Source organism: Leptopilina heterotoma, unplaced genomic scaffold (assembly GCF_015476425.1).
Source record: "Leptopilina heterotoma isolate Lh14 unplaced genomic scaffold, ASM1547642v1 Lhet_256, whole genome shotgun sequence".
Taxonomy (NCBI): Eukaryota; Metazoa; Arthropoda; class Insecta; order Hymenoptera; family Figitidae; genus Leptopilina; species Leptopilina heterotoma.
The window spans coordinates 261,083-280,483 of NW_025110968.1; the positions used below are offsets into that span (position 1 = coordinate 261,083).

Consider the following 19,401-nt stretch of genomic DNA (forward strand, 5'->3'; position numbering starts at 1 on the left):
ATGTATTTTCATTTTGATTCGGTAACGAAACGAAACAAAATTTACTTCCTATTTTGATTCTGATACTGTAACGAAACAAAATTTACTTTCTATTTTGATTCCGATACTGTAACGAAACAAAATTCACTTCCTATTTTGATTCTGATACTGTAACGAAACAAAATTTACTTCCTATTTTGATTCTGATACTGTAATACTGCAATTCAGTTTTCTTATAGAAACAGAAGTCGATTCGAATTCTACTTCAGATTTCGTATGTAAAAACGATATTATCTTCTGATATATTTGACATTTGCAACAAAGTTTAGGTTCAATCAGACTTATACATGCGCAGTAGTATTTTATTAAAATTAAAACAAAAAAGAATTTTGATTTTGATATTGGAACCAAAACGAAATAGAGTGGAATTTTGATATTGGAATCAGAACTAAATATAGTGGAATTTTGATTCTGATACCCATATTCGAATCAATACAAAAGTATTTTTTAATTTTGTTTTGATTCCGTGACGGTCCCTGCTTAAAAATATTAAAAAAATAATGAAAACTGCATAATTCGACGCGTGAGACCCTGTAGATTAATTGTAAGAAAAAAGAATTAAAAAACATTTGATACTTTACTTCAAAATTAGTAAATTGCGATTATTTCGGAATATAAAACAGACAGAGTGGTCCCTTTTCATACGGACGTCCACATATACTGTTCAAAATCGGTCTCCAACTTTACATAGAAAGATTGAAAATTATATACTTTTAATCTCAAAAAGTGTGAATACTTTCATTTAATTAATTGAATTTACTTAAAACGTTAAAACTTTTAACCAATGTAAATGCAAGCATTTACATTTTGCGAGATTAAAATGATATCATTTCAATCGTTTTGGTACTCTAGGGTGGCTCTTATTTAACAAGTTGAATATAGCTTTTGGGCCCCCTCTACATCAAATCTTTGGTCAAAAATATGGAAAAAATTCGCTAAAGAAATTGATTTTAAGTTAGATTAACCCTCTCCCGTAAATGCCTACTTTTCCCATGTAAAATACAAGGGATTTTTTTAACTTTCGGTTTTTTCAAAATAATTCTTCACCTTATCCAAATTTTTAAATCGGTTTAAAGATTCTTAAAGTGCACACTTTTACCATTAAAATTATCTAGTAGGGGAAAGGTGATCCCCTGGGGCAAGATGATCCTTTTAAATTTTGGAGAGCCTATTAGCGCCACCTTTTAGGCAAATATGGTAATACATTGCCAATGACATACCTGGTGGATTCCACGTCAGTTCAACACACAATTATGAATAGTGATTTTTAAAAGGGTTTTCACGGGCTATAAGCTGGTAACCTTTTTTCTATGAGCCATATAAAAATCAGAGTGGGACCATGAGAATTTTTGAGGAAAATAATAATTTATCATTATTTTACATAAAAAATGATGATTTATAATTAATTTCTTCAAAAAGTTCCATAGTCCCACTCTGATTTTTACATGGCTCATAGGAAAAAAGGTAAGTTTTCGATTGGGATAGGTTAGAAAAAAATAAAAAACACCGATTTTGAGATACAGTAGAACCCGGTTAATACGATTCTGTAGGGACCGCACTAAGAATGCATCTTATGCGGGAAAACGTATTAGGCGGGATATAAAATGTATGTCTTTAATTGCAGGGACCTTCATAAATGAGCGTCTTAAGCGGGAAATCGTATTAAACGGGATCGTATTAACCGGGTTCTACTATTTCAAGGTCAAATTGAAAGAAAACCATTTTTTTCATCACCAGCTTATAGCTCGTAAAAAGCCCTTCAAAAATCACTATTCATACTTTAAATTTGATTAATTTTACTTATCAATATATTAAATCGAAAAATGATATTTTCAAAAAAATCAAAATTTTGAAACTCCATAACTCAAAAAGTATTTTATGTAATTAAAAAAAATTAATATTTACACTTCTACTAATAATAGTAACATTTTAGCAAAGTTTAGAGAAAATTCATTTTTTGACCTGGGCAGCTAAGGAATTTTGCCCCATATGTTCGTAATATGTGGTTTACGTTTTATTTTTTTACTCCGAATCCCTTTGAGATCCCAAGATGAAACTTAAGGACATGTAAAGCACATTTGGCCTAACATTTAGTAAAATTTTGAAAAAAATCAAAGGTGATTTTTTTCAAAAACGGACTTTAATTTTTAAAAATTAAAAAAAAAATTTTTTTGAATTTTTTTTTATATTAATTTTAACTTAAAATATACTTAAAACCAAAGAAATCTTTTTTTTTAAATCCAAAATCGGTTTATTAAAACCAAAGTTATAGCACTTTCAAAAAAAAAAGGAAAAAATTTTTAAAATGCCATATTTTTGGTAATTTTCAAAATTTTGAAAAAATATTTGGTGGAGTTGTTTATCACTATAAAAGTAATAAATTTACAAAAGTACAGCCAAATCTCAACAAGTCATGAAAATTAGTGTGTTGAACTGACGTGGAATCCACGACATTAAAAAAATTCTATTGGAAAAAATAAAAATTTCATACTTTTGATCTAAGGAAAGCTTAACTTTGGGCTTAGATAACTAAAACTAAATTTTAAAAAATTATTTCAGGAGTTATTAATTTTTGAAACAGAAAATAAAAAAAAAGTAAAAAAAAAAAAAAAAAAAAAAAAAAAGTACATGTTTTTTCGCATCATTTTCACAGGGTCTACTTTTAGACCTTGTAGAACGTTCAATAAGAATCATATCGGGTTCATAAATTATTTTTAGACTTCTTGAACCTTTCTGAACAATAATATCTAAACTATTAACAATTATTATAATAACTATTTGAGATTTTTAAACGAAATAGTAGTCATGTTATCTTTGTTGGAAATTAAGGTACGAAGATGAGACAAAGCACACGTTACGGAAAATACGACACTTATTACGATTCATCAACGAAAGTTTGGAAAAAAAATTATTTCAAGAAGTTATTTGCAAAACTATTTTCAGTTTTTTGCTTTATTGCACCATTAGCGGTAAGGTGCACACCATCATAAACCATTTCCCATAGGCGTCGATATTTTAAATGCGAGAAACTGTATTATTGTAGAAGAGCAGGTAAGTGAGGACTTCAGGTCACTTCTACCCAAACCTACATACAATTTTGAATTTTTTAAGTCAGGAAAAATATTTTGGGTGTTTACACCTCTGTACATTCTTAGAAACCAGATCTTTAAAGTTATAAATCAGTTTCAACCACAGAAAAAAATAACCAAAAAAAGGTAGTAGTGTTAAACTTGAAGTCTCGGACAAAAAGACTTACAGTAGTATGCACCTGACTGTTAATGGTGCAATAAAGCAAAAAACTGTAAATACTTTTGCAAATAATTACTTAAAATAATTTTTTTCACAAACTTTCTTTGGTGAATCGTAAGCAGTGTCGTATTTTCCGTAATGTGTGCTTTGTCTCATCTTCGTACCTTAATTTCCAACAAAGATAACAAAACTACGGTTTCGTTTAATAATCTCAAAAAGTTATTATAATAACGGTTATTTGTTTAAATAACATTATTCAGAAAGATTTAACGAACATAGAAAAAAATCAGGAACTTCATAGGACTCTTATTAAACGAGTTACATGTTACCAAAGTAGGCCTTATTGAAAATAGTGTCAAAAAACATGTTCTTTTTCCCTTCAAAAATTAATAACTTTAAGAAAAATTTTTTTTTTAGTTTCTAATTTTCTACATTAACGTAGAAATAAATTACTTACTGATTTCATCAAGTTTCAATATTGTGCGATTTTTTTTACTGAAGTTATAAGCCTTCAAAGTCAACTGACTATACTTTTTGAACCGATAGTAAGTGTTCTGATTGGTATTATGGAATAACAGAGCTCGTAGATTAAGTTACGAACAAATTACAATATAGTAGCATTTGGGGCAAGATGATCCCTCAATGGGTGTACAAGATGATCCCCCCTGATTCCCATGTATTTCGTCTCACCTCAAAGTGAATTTTCTAGTATTAATAAAAAATTCAATTTTTCTCGCTTCTTATATGTTTTTATCATGAAAACTAACTTATCTAAAACAAAAAGTTGACATCTACATATATTTTGTTAATTTTCTCGTTGTAGACAATGCCTCGTAATTATAAAATAGGAAAACGAATCGTGGTGAGTGGTCAAAAGCGTTTATGGCCTAAATAAAGTATAATTATTTAACATTGATACACTGTTATTCCTTCAATTTAGACTCCTTTTCCAATAATTGGGGTAAGATAACCCTACGGATCATCTTGCCCATACCATGGGGATCATCTTGGACACCTCGGTGTCCAAGATGATCCTTTTGTAAGGTTTTAGAAAAATTAGATTTAACAGTAAAATATTAATTAGCTGCAAATATTTCAAATCAGAATAGTTAGATAGATTAATTATCTAGTAGTGCGTACAAAAAAAGTCGAATATGTTGATTTTTCTTTGAATAATAGGTTTTTTCCCTTAGGGGGATCATCTCGTACACCTTTCCCCTATTCTTATATTTTTTGTTTATAATTGCATAAGTTCTAAAGCTTTTAATAGGGTAAAGCGCGGATAGATGCCCCCTTTTTCAGATCTCCAATATGAAAGAAACTATATTTATGTATTATTGGTTCTTTTTATACCTATTGGCCATAACAATTTTGCTATAAAATTCCAGCCCACTGGAACCCCGGGGTTATTAGTTATAATAATGTGAAAATTTAAAATTGCTGAAAATGTTCAAACCGCTGGACAAAATTCCTTATTACAAGAATCAAGGATGTTTAACACGTAAAAAAATATTTGCAATTATTTTCTTGTATCAGATTAATTAGAGAAACATATAAGATTGGCGTTTTACATTTTTTATAATACTTATTGTAATAAATGATAATAACTTACCGCAGGGGGCGCCTAACCCACCCAAGTGTGATATATGGCCAAATGCAGATCTTTCGTATTTTCGTTCTGATTAATTTATTATTTATTGTAGATATTTGGTCCTTACATATGTTAATGATAAATAGTAATAGTGTAGAAAAATCAAATAGTCAATTAAACATATTAATATTTATTGAATTTAGATGTAATTTTCGAATTGGGGGCATCTATCCACACTTTACCCTATAGAGATTAATAGATTTAGCGAAATTTTACTAGTTAAATTGCAAAAACACACTCTTTATTTATTTACCTCAAGCACTACAGCCTACTCTAATATATTGTTTTTAATAAGTGAAAAATAAAAGTTGTCTTAACAAAATCGCCGTGCTATCACTACAAGCCTTTTGCAGGACATAAAGTCCAGAATAATTTGAATTAAAAAGCCAACGTTCGGGTTTAATCAAGAGTTTTATTTGAGAAATCTTTAAAATATTCTAATCCAGAACAGAAGAATGCCATATAACCAGACTTAGAATCGGTCACACTAACTTCAGTCACATTCATCTAATCACCAAATCTGCTTTAAACAAATGCCCCAAATGCGACGATGTAATGACAGTCAAACATCTTCTTGATTGCCAGGAGTATCAAGTGGAAGGAGAAGCAGTGTCCATCACAAATAATTACAAACAATCCCTTAATACTTCCAAAGATTTAAATCAAGTGCTCAAATTTTTCAAAAACATTAATTTAACCAACAACATTATTGTTTAACAACTATATTTTTTTTCTTTATTACTATTTTTCTAATGTAATATTGTTTTCTTTATCAATATTTTTCTAATGTAATAACATAGAGGTCGCTTATGACCCTGGCTGTTCCATAGCGACTTTAAATAAATGAATAAAAAATATATTCTAATAGGTTTTTAAATACATTGAAAGATAACAATTTTGACTAAAAAAAGAACTGCTTTTATTATTCACTTAATCTTCTTTTCTTACAGACAAATTGCCGGATGATAACTTCGGTATAGGTATCCGTCAACCGTAACGGGCCGGCACTAAAAAATCCCGGTGTGGTACCGGACGGTTAAAAAAATTTCATTTCAGTCTGATTAATTGTTTAATTATTATTATTATTATCAATTTTATTATTAATTTTTAATTGGAACCAATAGATATGTACATTAAATGCTGAAACAGAGAAACATAAATAATTAATAGAAAATCTAAAGACTCGAGGAATTGAACTCCAGACCCTGAGGCTGCAAAGTCGACGCCACATCCACTAACCTGAACCTGCATATGAAAAATAATTGCAAAGTGAGCTTATAAAGTCCAACCACATTCCAGCCGGCAGCAGTACCGGTCCGGCACTAATATACAACCAGTGCGGTACCAGGCCAGCACCAATAAACAACCTAGCCGATATTAATATAATTTCCGGCATAACTAAATAATTAATTAATTTATTATATTAATTAATTAATTATTATATTAATTAATTATCATATTAATTAATTAATTATTATATTAATTAATTATCATATTAATTCATTCATTAATTCATTTATGTATTAAATTAATTTATAAATTTTTCTTCTTTTTTTAATTTTTTTTGCTGCCGGTTAAACACCGGCAAACATAACCGGTATGGTACCAAGCCAGTACTAATATAATAGCCGGCAGAACTCCTGAGCCGGTGAAAAATCTTAAGTAAATTTTGGTTCTGGGCCAGCACCGGGCCGGTACTAATATTTTGCAGGCAAAGTCCTGTGCCGGTGGAAATTATTAAGTAAATTTATGTGCTGAGACGGCACCGGGCCGGTATTAATATAATTACCAGCCTGGTATTATTAATATAATTTACCAGCACCGGTTTGTATCCGTAATTACTACCGGGCCGTCGTCGGGCCTGTTGTTTTTCATCAACCAGCCCGGTACTACAACGCCGGTGCCGGTATAAGTCCGTCTTTTCCACCGGGCCGGTTCCATGCCGGTCGTAAGCATCGGCTGAACTCTGACATTTCTGACTGGGAATTTATCATTTGTAATTGCGTTAATATACTTTTCAGTCTTCTGGACATGTCTCACCGCCAGATCATTAATTTAAGCCATGTAAGTAGGAGGTATTTTGGTATCATGTATTTACATCAAAGTGGAGGAACGATTTATCTATTTAAAATCTATCAAAAAATAATAAAGATTTGTCGTTAAAATTCTAAATTGTACGATTGTAATTTTGTAAAGTCTTTGTTATTGTTATCTTTAATCATACCGTTTAGAAGCATCTACGTCAGGATCAGGATCACCTATTGAAATATTTTGAAGATCTTCTAAATAAAAACTTCCGATTAAACCAGAACGTTGACTTTTAAATTCAAATTATTCTAGACTTTATGTCCTGCAAAAGGCTTGTTTTGATTGTACGGCAATTTCATTAAGACGACTTTTATTTTTCATATATTAAAAACAATATATTAGAGTAGGCTGTAGTTCTTGAAGTAAATAAACAACGAGTGTGTTCGATTTTTGCACTTTAATTTTTAAAATTTCGCTAAATCTATTAATTTCTAATTCTCTATATTAAGGCGATAAACTCTTGTTAAATGAAATTTTTTTACAATTTTTTTTTTGCTTTAAAAATTAGTTTACCATCTGCAGAATATGATCCTATATTGTTAATCCAAAATTCGAAATAAAAATGTCTTTATATCATACATAAGTGTTAGACTTCAAATGCTACTAAACGCAGTTTAAACGATGCGCACGAGATCGCTGTATTTTATTTGTTTCTTTGGTAATAAAATTTTATTAATTGGCAATAGTAAGCACTATTAGTAAGTGATAGTAAACCTTGGTGTTAGTTATTTCTTTAGCAAATTTTTTCATAATTTTCGCCAAAGATTTGATGTAGAGGGGGGCCCAAAAGTTACTTCAACTTGGTAAATAAGAGCCACCCTAATATAATCGCTCTATGAGGAAGCAAATTTATTTGCTTATCAGAGGAAGGAAGCGACATATTCATGAAATGAACAACTTTTGTTTTTAAATGTCCTACTTTATAATTGCTATACCTTACAATTGAGCTAAATTTATTGTGTTCGATTTTTTTAAGATTTTAAAAATCCTTTTTAGCATATTTAATATTAAAAAGTTAAATGAGATTTGGTACTTACTCTATTAAAATGTCTCTCATTATTTTCGGTAGGTAATGATGATAAAATTTTCATTACAATTTCTTTGACATTGGATAAGAAGTCGGTTGATGCTGTGATCTGTTTTCTTTCTGTATTAATTAATAATGCTTCTAAGCAACACAATGCATAAAAAGTCAATTCATTACTTTGATGATCTGAATTGTAAAGAAAACGACAAAGAAGAGAATTTTCACCTATCAACTTCCTTAAATCCTGTAACACAGAATTATATTATCTGTTAAATGGTTTTTGTTTTTATTTATATATACAATCAACTCTACCAATAGCAGAGCTGGAACAACCATGAAGCGCGTGCTTCAGGGCCCGTACCCTCCAAGGCCTTGGGACCAAACTGCAATTTACTGTTCATAATAGTCTAGAGCCTTCATTTTTTAACCGATTTTACTGAAATTTGTTTTAAATGAAAGATTATTAAATTTGGAAGAGATTTGTCGAATTTTAAATTTCAATTTGTTTATATTTATTTTTTTATTGCAAAGTTTAACAAAAGCATCTATTTTTAAGAAAAAGCTATCTCCAGCCTCTATAATCGAATGGCACGTGCTAAAAACTTTTTAGAAACACACCTAGAGTAATCTTTAAATTGTAAAAAATTTGTGCAGGTATACATATTCGAATGTTATAAACAATTTATATTAACAAATAATTAAGTTTACAACAAATTGTTAATGTGGACAAACGCTTTGATAGATTTTGATGAAATTGTATACTTAAGGGTTTTTGGGGTCGCTGATTACGAATCCAATGTTGGTTTTTCAAAATTCAAAATGGCGGACCCAATATGGCGGATGCTTTTTTTAAATCGATTCAATTTGGCTAAAAATCGTTACTTGGGGGTTTTTGGGGTCGCTGATTACGAATCCGATGTTGGTTTTTCAATATTCAAAATAACGGATCCAATATGGGGGATGCTTTTTTTAAATCGATTCAATTTGGCTAAAAATAGTTACTCGAGGGTTTTTGGGGTCGCTGATTACGAATCTGTAATTAGTTTTTCAAAATTTTTAATGAATGATATAATGTGTAAGGCGCTTTTTTTAAAAATTGATTAGATGTACTTGAAACATGTTACTCGGAGAGGTTTTTTAGGTTTTTTAAGTATAATTAATATATATATGTCGTTTATTCAATTTAAACGAGGATACACTTGATAAGAGACTGTTTGTAGTCTATACAAGTAGAGTTTCAATTATAACGCAAACAATAAAAGATGTTATCAAACAAAATTCAAAAAATAAAAATAAAATAAAACATACACACAATTAAACTCCAGACGGCTGATAACAATAATATTCCTTAAAATTCAAAATTTCATCGATCATAAAAATCAATTTTTTAACAATATAGTTGTGTCATTCGATGATAAAACGGAGATCCAAAATGTTACGAGGTCTACATTTGAAGGGATTGTAAAATACTTTATCCGATACCAATTATATAATGGGCATTCAGCCAAAATGTGATAAAACTCATCCCCAACAATTCCACAAGTGTAACATGTAGCGGGACTATTTGATAGTTTGAACTTTTTCTTTCTTATATAAATATGTGTCACATGTCTATTCAAAAGTCTAATTTGAGAAAATACACGTTTAAAAAAGAGAGGGCTACGTTGATATAGAAAGTTCTTACAATTAGTATTGTCAGTAAGTATTAAATTGGGGTAAATTAAAAGACTTTTAGATTTGCCACAGCTATGAAAATCGCGTTGAGACAAAAATTCTTTATATTTCTTGTTTAAATGTTCACCACCCGACTCGAATGAAACAGTGCGCCAACTATTCACCTCATCAATATCAACAAAAAAATGCTTGATTTGCAGATACCAATTGAGTTTAAGATTGGTTGGATTTGAATTAGCAAGATTTTTTAGCCTGGTTAGGCAGAGCTTAGGGTATCGAGAGTTATTCATATTCGATAGCTTATTCAACCAAGAGAGGACCAAACGAAAAACCCGATTAGCAAGAGGCAAACTTCCAACTTCCCTTCTAACGGCGTAGCTAGGGGTATTATTAGGCAAATTAAGTAGACTCTTAAAGAAGCTCAATTGCACTCCCTCAATCGAATCAAGCTGGGTGACACCCCACTGCTGCACCTGATAAAAAAGTACACTCAGACAAAGGCTTTCAAACAATCTCAAGTACGCTTTCCAAGAATCTATTTTACTAGTATGAATTATTCTAAGTATTGTACCAACTGCCGTATTCGCTGAGCTTATGAAATATTTAGATGTTTCGCTAAAGGACAATGTGTTAGACAAAGGTAACCCGAGATACAGAAATTCATTGACTACTTCAATTTTTTCATCTCCAAATTTAAAATATTTAAAAAAAGGTTTCATTTTTTTATTTCTCTTGAAAATGACGATTTTAGTTTTTTCTACATTTATAGTAAGCCCTTTCTGCTCGCAGTATAATTTAAGAGACTTAAGCTTTTTATTGAGTTCCAAAGGAGTACTCGCCAGTAACGCAAAATCATCTGCATATTCCAAGGAAAGGACCTCCGTTTTGTTGTCGATGGAGAGGCCTCGGCATCCCTGCTCTTTAAGAAATGGACCAAAATCACTTATAAAGATAATAAATAGTAAGGAGCTCAAAACCTCCCCCTGTAAAACACCTCGAGTAACTCTAACTGAGTCAGTTGCACTATTTACAACCTTAACTGAGGCTGTAGCAGATTCATAAAAATTACGTAAAATATTTATAATTTTAGAACTTATCCCCACCTCAAAGAGCTTTCGCCAAAGAAAATCGTGAATCACCGTATTAAAAGCGCCCTTAAAGTCAACAAACGCAACATAAACTCTGCCGTTCTGATTGTTAAGATGAATTTGAATAAGAGAGATTAGTGTAAACAGATTATCGGCGCAACTTCGTGACGGTCTAAATCCAGATTGAGATTCTGGAAGCACATCATGATCTACAACCCATTTAGACAATCTGTTATACAATATTTGTGTGAAAATCTTAACAATACAGTTGACTAAAGTTATGGGCCTATAATTAGATGGGTCATCACGGTCACCCTTTTTAAAAAGCATGCTCATCGATAAGGATCCCCAAGATTTAGGCATTCTTTCAGTTACCATTACTTTATTATAAAGCGTTTGTAGATAAATAATCCAGTTATCTGGTAGTCTCTTATAAAAATTATAATTTATTTTGTCCATGCCTGAAGCCTTTCCATCCTTACATTTATTTATACTATGACTAATCTCGCTTAGAACAATTTCACCATCAAGATCTGAGTCATACACACTACAAACATCAAAATGATCATCAAAAGTAACATTATACATATCAAGAAGATACTGATGCCAAGTGGCCACATCAATGACATTGGAATAACACGCCTTAGAACGAAATTTATTAATCATACTCCAAAAATCTCTAGAATTACGAGTGTTTGCAATAGTTTCAATAATAGTTAATTCAAATGCTCTCTTTTTTAATTTCAAAATGTTTCTGTAACTTTTCTTCATTTCAATATAAAATAAACGCGTGGAATTTGAAAAACTGCATTGTTTATGCACCACTAAGGCAGACTCCACAAGTCTTTTGGCATCAATACATTCCTTGTCAAACCATGCCTTCTTGCTCATTCTATTACTCCCACAACGATGCCTCATTCCCAAACCACTAGCCACTTTTATTATTGTGTCTGTTATTACCGAACTTAATTGATTTACATCCTCAAATACTATTTGGGATTCAATTCTATTAGACATCTGAGAATAAAAATAACTAGATTTAGATAAGTCAAAAATAAATTTATAATTATGATTGTTAGTTTTAACTTTATTCACATCATAGCAATAAGAATATATGTTAAATGAGATAAAAACCGGATAATGGTCTGAGAGAGTAATTATGTGATATATTTTGAGGCTTTTCAACATAGACAGTCCACAGTAAGAGCACCAGAGTAAATTTAAAATACTGGAGCCAAAAGGACCCTCATAAGTATATGTTCCCATTAGGTCTCCAGGTGTGCGACCATTTAACAATATAAATTCATTGAGCTCCATGAAATCCGCGAGCAATTTTCCCCTCTTGTCGGCTTCAGTGTCCAAAGATTTCCGTGTAGCAAACAATAAGCTGTTATCAACTATATGGGGATCTAATTGATTTAAATTGTACATTCTGCAATTAAAGTCCCCGCTCACTACCAATGGTACATTTGGAAAATCTTGCAATATTAACATTAAATGATCATTAAACTCCAATAAAAATTTATCTATCTTCATATGGGGAGGAATATATACCAAACATACAATAAAAAAAGAATTCTTAATAAACATTTTAACAAACATATAATTACTAGTTGAAAAAATAGATTCCACTCTGCATTGGTTATTATTGTAACAAATCAAGAGACCACCACTCGCTCTACCGTGAGAAGCAATCCTTGAAGCCGGACTGCATATGTAGTTGAAATTGTGCAAAAAACCAGGCAGAACAATGTTAGTTGACATTAGCCACGTTTCACATATACACAGTACATCACTATCATTCACAATTTTCTCCAAATCAGACACATTGGAAAATCCGTGTGAGTTCCAAAAGCAAACCCTTCCAGTCGACAAGTCAGCATATCCCACTCCTAAATAAGTGTGTGGTTGCTATTGTAGGCTTCGAACTTCTTCAGAGTGGGGAACCTTTTCCACTTCCTTCGATTGAGAAGGTGTGGCATCCATAGGCACCGCGATACGAGCAGATTTTCTGGGGGTTCCGTACTTGATAAGAAAATCGTCCAGACGAGTGTCACCGTGATTCCTTATATCTGCATCCTTTTTCAGACCTCCTTTACGTTTGCGCTTAAGATCTCGTGCAGGAGTTGTTTGAGAATCAGATGAAGTGGGGGGAGAAGCAGGGTTGATTATTTGGGTCGTTATATTAACCCTCTCCTTATCGATCAAAGAGTTGATATCATTTACGGATAGAATTTTATTATTATAAACAATTTTATTCCTCTTAATTTGAACCTCTATTCCATTACTTTTCAGATCCATTTTATAATTTAGAAGAGTTTTATATTCCTCTCTTTCCTCTTTGCTTTTATCATTAGAGATACTGAGATTCAGTTTACGAAACTCCAACATTTTTGAAAAAGCCTCCTTGACCCATCGAGCTGAGTTGAATTTTACCAAAATTGGTCGTTTACCTCTAGTGGCGCCAAGTCTAAAAGTTCCGTCGATTGAATACTTAGGTATTTTCAAGTTAATTTTAAGAAAAACCTGTTCAATTGACATTTCAAGGTCTCTATTAATATCCTCTGTGTCAGGCAAATTGTAAACAATTAAATTCTTGTTTCTATACTGTCTTTCAAAGAAGTTCAATCTACTCTCAAGTGTATTAATTTTAACCTTGCACTGTACAGTCTCTGTGGAATAATCCCTGTGAGCCTCCTTCAATTCATGCACCTCCTTGAGGTGCATAAAATTAGAGAGCGAGACACGTCTTACTCTGACAACGGTTCTTACGAAACTCAAAGTATAATTAATATTTTTAGTGTATCAAAATTTTTTACATTATTAATTCACAAATGTAATAAGCTCTTCTAATAAAAAACGAATCGTTCTCACTTATAGGTGAAAAATCTTCAAGCTATCTCGCGACAAAGATGAAAAGCTCATACTTTTATTGCGAAATTTAAATCACTAATAAGACTAACAATCTGTGCTAAAAATCCTAACACTATGCAGAATGCATAAAATGAAGATTAAGATTTTAAAAATTATAAGGATTAAGAATTGACATAAAATTAAGATGTCATAGATTTCATTTTACATAAAGATCATTTGACATAGAAATATAGGCGCGAATTTCAAAATTGGCGAATCACAATGTTGTTGATAATATCTAATTGGTTACTTTTAAAATTGGCGCCGATATTTTTATGTAAAATTTAATTTGTGTAAAATGATTTTTATGTCAAATGAGAATTTTGTTAAATGACTTTTATGACAAATGAGAATTGTGTTAAATGTCTTTTATGTCAAATGAACTTTATGTCAAATGAAAATTATGTTAAATGGGATTTATACCAAATAAAATTTATGTCAAGTAAATTTAATGTCAAATGAGAATTATGTTAGATGGCATTTATGCTAAATTAAATTTATATAAATTCAATTTTACGTTACATAATAATTATGTTAAATGATATTCACGTCAAATGAAATTTATGTCAAGCTAATTTTATGTCTGATAATATTTATGTCAAATGAGAATTACGTTAAATGACATTTATGCCAAATGAAATTGATGTCAAATGAATTTTATAACAAATAAAATTTACGTTAAATGATTTTTATGTCAATAGAAATTTATGTTACATAATTTTCATGTCAAACGGGAATTAAGTTATCTGAGTTTTATGTAACATAATATTTCTGTTTAATGAATTCTATGACAAATGATATTTATGTTAAATGTTTTTTGTGTGCAATGAAATTTATGTCGAATAATGCGTATATTATGTGAATTTTAAGTTAAGGGGATCCCACTTATCGATATTACAGATCTAAAATGGTTAAAAATTTGCAACGACCGTTTCTTGGAAAATATAAGATATTATTACCTATAAATTTGGAAAACTCATTTTTTATCATAAATACACAGGATGAGTATTTTATTTGTTGTAATTATTTGAAAAAAATTATTGTTAGAAAGTTAAATATGGGCAGTTCCCCTGTAACAAATCTTTGACTACTATCTCAAACCGCAACGACCATTTCTCGAAAACAACGAAACAAAATAATTTTTCCATTTGGGAAATTTAATTTTGTAGGAAAATACGGAGGATGAGACTCATTTGCCATGCAGAAATAAATAAAAACTTTATTTTTTGTAAAGTGTATATGTGACAGTTGTTCGGTGACACATGATATTTAATTTACTAACATTAATTTTTCTTTAACAATTTGAACAAAATAAATGTCTCACATTGTGTATCTTTCATCACTAATGAATTTCCACTCGAAAAGAAGACATTATATTTTATTGTTGTTAATTTAAAGTTAAAAATGATCAAAATTTGTCACTTTTGGAACCTTTGGCGCCATCTCTTGGTTCTATAAACTACTAAACATCTGTCACATGTGTTCTTGTTGCAAATTTATATACAAAACAGTTTACATAAATTAAAGTTTTTTATTGTTGTTTTCAAATATGTAATGAATCTTATTATGTGTATTTTTTATTAAAATTAAGTTAGCCAAATGGAAAAATTATTTTGTTTTGTTGTTTTCAAGAAAAGGTCGTTGCAGTTTGGGCTCTTGGAAACTGCCCATATTTAATTTTCTAACAATATATTTTTTTTAATAAATACAACAAATAAAATACTCATCCTATGTATTTATGATCAAAAATGACTTTCCCAAATTTATAGGTCATAATATCTTATATTTTTCAAGAAACGGTCGTTGCAGATTTTTAACCATTTTTTATCTACATTGTCGATATGTGGGATCCCCTTAAGTAGTTTTATATCAAATAAATATTTGGTCAAAAAAGATTTCGGGAATAAACATGCGTCTCTCTAATATATTTGTATATATATGGTACGAAAACCTACCATGTCAGTCATGTCCCATGAGTGGGAGTGAGACAGACTTATGCGATTTCCATACTTTCTTATGACTAAAGGATAGCTTTTCTTACTATATATATATATATACGGGACATTCCACGTCAACACGGACAGAGCTCTAAACAAAAATTGCTTTGATGGATTTAAACGTTCTAGGGCTTAAAAGATTTCTACGTTCATGTACTTTAAGATGCCGATGGGCGTTTTTTGCAAAATTCCATTTCCGATGCCAATAGAACTGTCAAAAGTCAAAAGGTCCAAAAATCTCAAAATACTTTTATTAATTAAAAGCAAAAAACGAGGTAAATTATTCTGTAACTCATTCTTTATTAGTTTTTAGGGTTCCCGAATATAAATCTAAAGTTTTTTTTAAAAATCCAAAATGGCGAATTCAATATGGCGGACAAAATTCAAATTTGATCAGATTCGATTAAAACTTGTTACTCGGGGGTTTTTAGGGTCGCTGATTACGAATCTGAAGTCACTTTTTAAAAATTCAAAATGGCGGATCCAATATGGCGGAAAAAATTTTCAAATTTGATCCGATTCCCTTAAAACGTGTTACTCGGGGGCTTTGGGGTCGCAGATTATGAATATGAAGTTACTTTGTGTTTACGACTTCAAATTCATAATCAGATACGCTAAAAACCACCGAGTAACACTTTTTAATTAAATCTGATCAAATTAAAAAATTTGATCCGACATTTTGAATTTCTACAAAGTAACTTCATATTCATAATCTGCGACCCCAAAAGCCCCCGAGTAACACGTTTTAAGGGAATCGGATCAAATTTGAAAATTTTTTCCGCCATATTGGATCCGCCATTTTGAATTTTTAAAAAGTGACTTCAGATTCGTAATCAGCGACCCTAAAAACCCCCGAGTAACAAGTTTTAATCGAATCTGATCAAATTTGAATTTTGTCCGCCATATTGAATTCGCCATTTTGGATTTTTAAAAAAAACTTTAGATTTATATTCGGGAACCCTAAAAACTGATAAAGAATGAGTTACAGAATAATTTACCTCGTTTTTTGCTTTTAATTAATAAAAGTATTTTGAGATTTTTGGACCTTTTGACTTTTGACAGTTCTATTGGCATCGGAAATGGAATTTTGCAAAAAACGCCCATCGGCATCTTAAAGTACATGAACGTAGAAATCTTTTAAGCCCTAGAACGTTTAAATCCATCAAAGCAATTTTTGTTTAGAGCTCTGTCCGTGTTGACGTGGAATGTCCCATATATATATATATATATATATATATATATATATATATATATGAGCGGATGGGAAGAAGAACTCGATGTGACGCTCCGCTGCACGCTGTATTGTCAGTCAAGAGTTCCAAATGCCGATAAAATTAAAGTTTGAAATTTTAAAAAGTGCTACATTATAGAAAATAAAGAGGCGCATCTTTTTTTCCTTTGAATTTTTTTTATAGGACAATTAGTTCAAATAGTAAGTGCAAAAAACTAAAAAAATTTTATCTTTATTTTTCATTCAATTTTAAAACATAAATCATCGTAGTTAAGACAAATATTGATAAAATTAATCGGTATTTGATATACAAACTCGTTAGGGTCTATAGAAGACGATAACATATCAAAAAACTTAAAAATTATTAATTGTTAAATAATATTTAATTATTATTAATGATCTACCAGCAATCACATTTTCTTCCCTTTGCCGACAAAAAGTCGGTGGGGAAGTTTCGAATTAAAAGAACTTCCAGTGAGACATTTGTTCTTTAATGTATAAAGATGTTTTCTGAAAAATTTCAAATTTATTTATTGAAAAGTTTAGAAAATATCGAAGTTTAAACAAATTGCGCGTGGCGCGCTAGCGAGTCGCCGTTTATAGAGAATTATATTCTGTGTATAAATGATCTGCTTCTCATAACTTTTACATATACATTTATTTACTATCGCAAATAAATTGTTTTCAATTTATTTATATTGATAAATTAAAATTGATTTAATGTTTAAATTAATAAATTTTTACTAAATGAATAGAATAAAATATTATTAATATTACCTATATGAATAAATATTTTTCTTATTAATTTGTTATTTAAAAATATTTTTATGTATAAAATTTTCAAATATCTATAATAATAATGTGGACAAGAAAATATTTTCAAACTTTCCATTTTCAATATTTAAATTTCTTATTTACAAATTATTATTGATAGTACGTAATTATTTCGTTATTTACGTTACAAATTATTGTTAAAAATTTTTACGCTTTAAGAATGTGAAATATTACCTTTAACGTTATTGTTAAAATATGTCATTAGAACGAAAAAGGAAATATTTATGATGCGTCAAAAGAAAAGTGGAAAAATTTAATTAATGTATATGACGGGTTCCACGTCAAGTGACCCAGGTCAAAAATTTACATGGAATATTTGAAAAATTTGTAATTTCTGTAAAACAAAACGAAAATACGTTTTCTATTTTGGGTTTTGCTGCTGTTTTTCAACACTTTCTAATAGTGTGAACAAATGTAGAGAAAAAAAATTATTTGACCTTGAAAAATTAAATTAAAAAATAAAATTTCATTTTTCTATCAAATGGGCAGTTTTTATTTTTTTAAAAAAAATTTTATCATAAAGGTGAGGTTTTTTCCTAAAAAAATGTATAGGTCAAAACGTGGGACAAGAACTTTTAACTGGTCAAATTAAGCATTTACTTCTGCCGTGCACCGTCCCACAGTGGAATTTTTTTTACAATTTACTATTAAAAAATGTCTATAGCTTACAATTTTTAACCGATTTGAGTGTTCTTTGTCTTAAATTAAAGGGGAATAAATTCTTAAGACATCCTTCGAGGCCGATTTTGGAGATTTTAATTATTTATAATTTTTTTTAAATCAAAGTTAACAAATTAATACACTTTTTTAAAAAAGGAGGTTTATTTTCTTATTCCGTTGATGCACATGATCTAAATAAATTTAAATTCATCCAATATGACCACCAGATAATTAATAAAGCATAAAATAATTTATTTCAATTGTTATAAACAATATATAGCCCAACAACGAGCAGGGGCGGTGGATTGCAGAAGTAAATGTTTATTTTGACCAGTTAAAAGTTCTTGTCCCACGTTTTGACCTATACATTTTTTTTAGGAAAAAACCTCACCTTTATGATAAAATTTTTTTTTTTAAAATAAAAACTGTCCATTTGATGAAAAAATGAAATTTTATTTTTTAATTTAATTTTTCAAGGTCAAACATTTTTTTTCTCTACATTTGTTTACACCGTTAGAAAGTGTTGAAAAACAGCAGAAAAACCCAAAATAGAAAACGTATTTTCGTTTTGTTTTAAAGAAACTACAAATTTTTCAAATATTCCATGTTAGACCAAAAATTTAAACTTTGACCCCCTCCAGTTTTTATATTTGTTTAAATAAATTAATAATATTTGGTATTTTTAATTGTATCTAATAGGACTACTGTTTTTGCAAAATTTTTACCCGATCCCAAACATTTAAAATTTTGACCTGGGTCACTTAACGTGGAACCCGTCATATCTAGTATTTCATTAAATATGTTATTAAAATGCCTTAACATTAGTTTGAGTTATTTATTAACATTTATTAGTATTTAAAAAATATTTTATTTATTTTTATTTTCACATATTAAAATGTGTTTAATTATAATAATTTAATATAAGGTTTCAATATTATATATTACATTTA

The 19,401-nt window shown here is 29.9% G+C and overlaps 1 protein-coding gene across 2 annotated transcripts in view; it reads right to left on the reverse strand.

The window, feature by feature from the left end:
• Positions 1-19,401, reverse strand: part of LOC122503297 (HEAT repeat-containing protein 6) — a 345,658-nt gene that overhangs the window by 194,820 nt on the left and 131,437 nt on the right. For both annotated transcript variants that reach the window (XM_043613780.1, XM_043613778.1), the window contains exon 3: positions 8,065-8,298. In XM_043613780.1, the coding sequence (XP_043469715.1) occupies positions 8,065-8,298 (234 nt within the window). The remainder of the gene's footprint in view (positions 1-8,064; positions 8,299-19,401) is intronic.